Raw genomic sequence first — 4452 nt, forward strand, 5'->3', positions numbered from 1 at the left:
ATATTTGAGTAGCCCAAGACATAGCCAAAGATTGCAGCGCCACAGCACTGGCAAAAATTTAAATTTGCGGACTGGAATTCTTTCGGATGATTGACGTTTCGGATGATTGACTTTCGGATAATCGACGCTCTACTGTATACGTTTTAATTAATAATTTTTTGATAAAATGTCCAAAAGTTAGAGAGATTAGGGTTGTAACCTGAAGCCTTCAGTTTTTTTAAGCTTGCTGTTTCAGTCCCTATATATATCCGTATCACAGTCTATTACTGTATTCTGCTGAATGTTTCAATATGGTCTTCGATATAGACATTAAAACAGATCAAATTTCTGGAATTTTCGTCATTAAGGCTCCGGGTTCGATTTTTATCGAGATTACTATCATTTTATAATACATATTTTACGTGTTTTGTCTATTGAAATTAATACTAATAAATGAAATTCATTAGAAGCTGAAAACACTTCAAGTATTTAATTAATTAAAAAAAAATATCTAGTTTAAAATAAATTCAATTAAAATTCTTGAAAATTATTATGTAATTTGTATCGAAAAATCAACAATTGGGGTATATTTAACTTAAATAATATTGTTAATTATGGATAAATCTTAATTACATTTCTTTAATTACCATAGATTTAGAAATTGATAAATTTTTATTACTTATTACAGGATTGAAAGATGAAAGCTTCGTTAACATTGTTTTTAATGTCGTTTTTAATGATGAAGAAGAGTTATTTTTCTATACCTTGTTCTTCCATCAATCCTGTGCATTGTGAATGCTTTGTAGCTGAGCTTCTTGAACCAGAAGAAGGCGTACACATTAGTTGTCCCGATAACAGGTCGTATCTAATAGAATATACCATTAACGATCTAATAAAACTAGAATGTCTGACTCCACAACCTCCTTACGCTCCTGCTCTTTTTAAAAATATGAATACTACCGAAATCGTCAGATTTGAATTCACTCGTTGCCCTCCACCAAATATATCGTTTAATGAAATATTAGAAGGATACACAGTGAATTCATTAACGTTTATTAGTAATAAAAATGGCATAAAATCTGAAAATTTTGAAGGATTGAACGATCTGGTAACACTGATTCTTCAACGTAATTACATTCCATTCCTTTCTAAAGATCTTTTTCAAAATGTAAAACAATTACAAGTCCTCCGTCTTAATGATAATCGTATCCAAAAACTGGATGAGGAATCATTTAATTATCTTTTTAATCTTACACATTTAGAAATAGGTGGAAATCCAATTAGATTCCTTCCTGAGAATGTGTTTTCTAAGCTTTACAAATTAGAAGTCCTTCACTTGTATAAAATCCAATTAAAGAATTTATCTAAAGATATTTTTAAAGATCTTTCAGCATTAAAGATACTTGATATATCAAGTAATAATTTAGAGAAATTACCAGATTCAATATTTGATTCTCTTCTGAATGTCGAGCAAATAAATTTAAAGAGGAATAAGTTAAAAAGTCTTCCAGAAAATTTGTTTAGATCTACTATGAAATTAAAAATATTAGATTTCGGTAGAAATTCTGAATTAGATTTATTGCCTGAAACTCTTTTATTTGGATTAAAGAAATTAGAAAACATCGCCATGGAGAGCTGCAATATCAGTTATATACCAGAGTTATTCTTTTCACAAGCTAAAGAATTGAAGATTATTAAAATTAACAACAATAGAATTTATTCTTTATCAGATGTTTTGTTCCAAAATAATTCGAATTTGCAAACGTTATTCATGAGTTACAATTACTTAACAACGCTTCCATCTGCAATTTTCAAAAGGCTATACAATCTAGAAACATTAGGAATTTCTAAAAATAATCTTCAGCATCTTCCTAGAAATATATTCTGGGATCTGATAAGATTGAAAACCATCAACTTATCTTACAATAATATAACACATTTAGAACAAGATATGTTTAAAAATATGCAATCATTAGAAACATTTGATATAAGTAATAATAAATTAACAAAAATGTACGACTTTGGTGTACGTAATTTAAAAAAAATTAATATCTGTAAAAATGAATTAAGTGAATTTCCTAATTTTAATTGGGGTATTTATTTATATTTGGAAGATTTAAATCTACAATATAATAAAATAACTTCATTATCGATTCGTTCGTTACTTTCACAGAAAACAATAATCAGATTGGGATGGAATAATATATCTTACATTGACATTTCAGAACTGAAGAACATTCGCAAGGTGTATAAAAATTTCAGCACTGAGAAAACGCCATCTTTACCTGCTAAATGGTTCTTCTTCCCCAATCCTATCTCGTGCGATTGCCATATTTATCCTTTTGTGTCTTTCATTAGAGATGTAGAAGTTTCTACAGAAACGGTTTTCTTGGCTAAGTTTGCTGATTTTGACGATCTAAAATGTTCTCAGCCGGAACGATTAAACGGAAACAAACTATCTAAGCTTGGTTTCAATGATTTTAAATGTGAAATCACCGAAGATTGCCCTTCGTACTGTAATTGTTCGATAATTGCAAAAGAAAAATTATTAGTAAATTGTAGCAATCGAGGATTAGATAAGTTCCCAAATTTTGCACCATGGAATACTTCTATTCTTGATCTATCCGGTAATCATCTTACTAGTTTGGACGATTTGAAAGAGGCAATTTGGGAAAATGTGACAGAAGTTCTTTTGGATAACAATAATATAAGTGTTCTCAAAGATTGGAGTTTTCACAAAAACTTGGCGAAATTGTATCTAAACCGTAACTTATTGAGAGTTCTGCCGTATGGTTTTATGGATTACGCAGCCACCAAACCCACATTTGAAATAACTTTAGGAGAAAATCCGTGGCAATGCAACTGCGAAACTACAAATTTTAAAGCGTGGCTTACGGAAAACTATCGTAGAGTAAAAGACATTAATAAAGTTTATTGCGAAAATCAAAGAGACGAAAATGGAACCATGAATGTAATCAGAGTACCCGATGATATCATATGTCCACCAGATAATTGGCCACACAAAAAACAATTGATCACCGTGACAGTCATTGGTGTGTTATTAGCATTGTTACTATTTGTCATTTTAATTCTTTATTACAGAAACAGAAACACTGTGATAGCTTACTTTTATTTTCACTTTAATTTTGTTTTCTTTTGTCTATACAATGAAGATGAATTAGATGAAGATAAACTATTCGATGCCTTTGTCTCTTATAGTAGTAATGATCGTGATATTATGATGGCACTCTTGAACGAACTAGAAAATAAAGATCCATCGTTTAAACTGTGCATCCACGAAAGAGATTGGATGCCAGGAAATTTAATAAGTTTAAACATTGTTAATTCTGTTCAGTACAGTAGAAGAACTATTTTAATTTTAACACAAGATTTCTTGGAAAGTGTATGGTTTCAAGTAGAGTTTCAGACTGCTTATCACCAAATGTTAGAAGATAAAGTAAATCGATTAATTGTTATCGTAAAAGGAGATTTGCCACCGAAAGAGACTTTAGATAAGAATTTACAAGTGATTTTATCAACTAAAACATATTTAGTATGGGGCGAAAGATGGTTCTGGGAGAAATTAAGATATGCCATGCCTCACAAAAAGAAACCATTGGCCAACACCGATCATCGCATTGTTCTTAGTACAAAAACTGCCAATCCAGATTTGTTAAAATCTGTGGAAGACAAAATGTCTAGTTTCATATATCTACCGGACAGTAGGAACGTAGAGATGAAATGTGTCAAGTCTGATCCTAAAATGATCGCACCGAGTCAAGCGGACAGTGGAATTTATTCATTAGAATCAATTTCCACAGAAAATATCATCTCTGAATCGGATGATGTTTGAATCTGTGATAAACGTAATGTAAAAAGTTCAAAATTCTTAAGTTCAAAGTTCAGATAAACGTGTACAATACGAACATTTCCATCAATGCCAGTAAAACGAATGTTGTGTGTGTGTTTTTCATTAAATGTACAATTCATAATTTATGTTGAATATCTACCTCACAATAAAATCATTTTTGTATTATTTCCATAAAAATAAATGAATTAATTAAAATTAAAATTTTTAATATTTATGAATGGTAAAATCATGATTAACAGACAAATTGGATCATATTTTTGAATTTGTCTTATAAACACATTTATTTTGTTTTTATTTTTTTTTATACAAGGTAAAATTTTGTCTAAAATATATCATAATAAAGAAAATTACTTTAAAAAATCATTATTTTTTAACGTTTTTCCCCGTAAGCATCAATAAGACTTTTTTTTTTAAATGTTTCTCATGGGATGGGGCGGAATGCCCTCGAGATATGCCAGAAGATACGACCTAAATTTAAATTTAGATCCTCCAGAACCGTTGTAGATTGTTTGGAGATTAACCAACCGATCGATCACATCCCCTGAAGATTCACGAGGCATTCGCAGCTTCTTCAATCAGTTCTAGCATGCACCATATAATAC

The 4452-nt window shown here is 30.1% G+C and overlaps 1 protein-coding gene across 1 annotated transcript; it reads left to right on the top strand.

The window, feature by feature from the left end:
* The first annotated feature begins 616 nt into the window (after window positions 1-616).
* Window positions 617-4035, top strand: LOC111616941 (protein toll-like). The gene has a single exon (XM_023358293.1). It carries the CDS (start codon window positions 677-679, stop codon window positions 3830-3832), a length of 3156 nt encoding a protein of 1051 aa, XP_023214061.1. The 5' UTR covers window positions 617-676; the 3' UTR covers window positions 3833-4035.
* The last annotated feature ends 417 nt before the right edge of the window (window positions 4036-4452 follow it).

The sequence above is a fragment of the Centruroides sculpturatus genome, unplaced genomic scaffold, assembly GCF_000671375.1.
Source record: "Centruroides sculpturatus isolate CEXI.00-Female unplaced genomic scaffold, Cexi_2.0 scaffold4340, whole genome shotgun sequence".
NCBI classification, from domain to species: Eukaryota; Metazoa; Arthropoda; class Arachnida; order Scorpiones; family Buthidae; genus Centruroides; species Centruroides sculpturatus.

Bases quoted from the DNA above. Each gene is read 5' to 3' on its own strand.
- LOC111616941 (XM_023358293.1), top strand. From the start codon at position 677: ATGAAAGCTTCGTTAACATTGTTTTTAATGTCGTTTTTAATGATGAAG.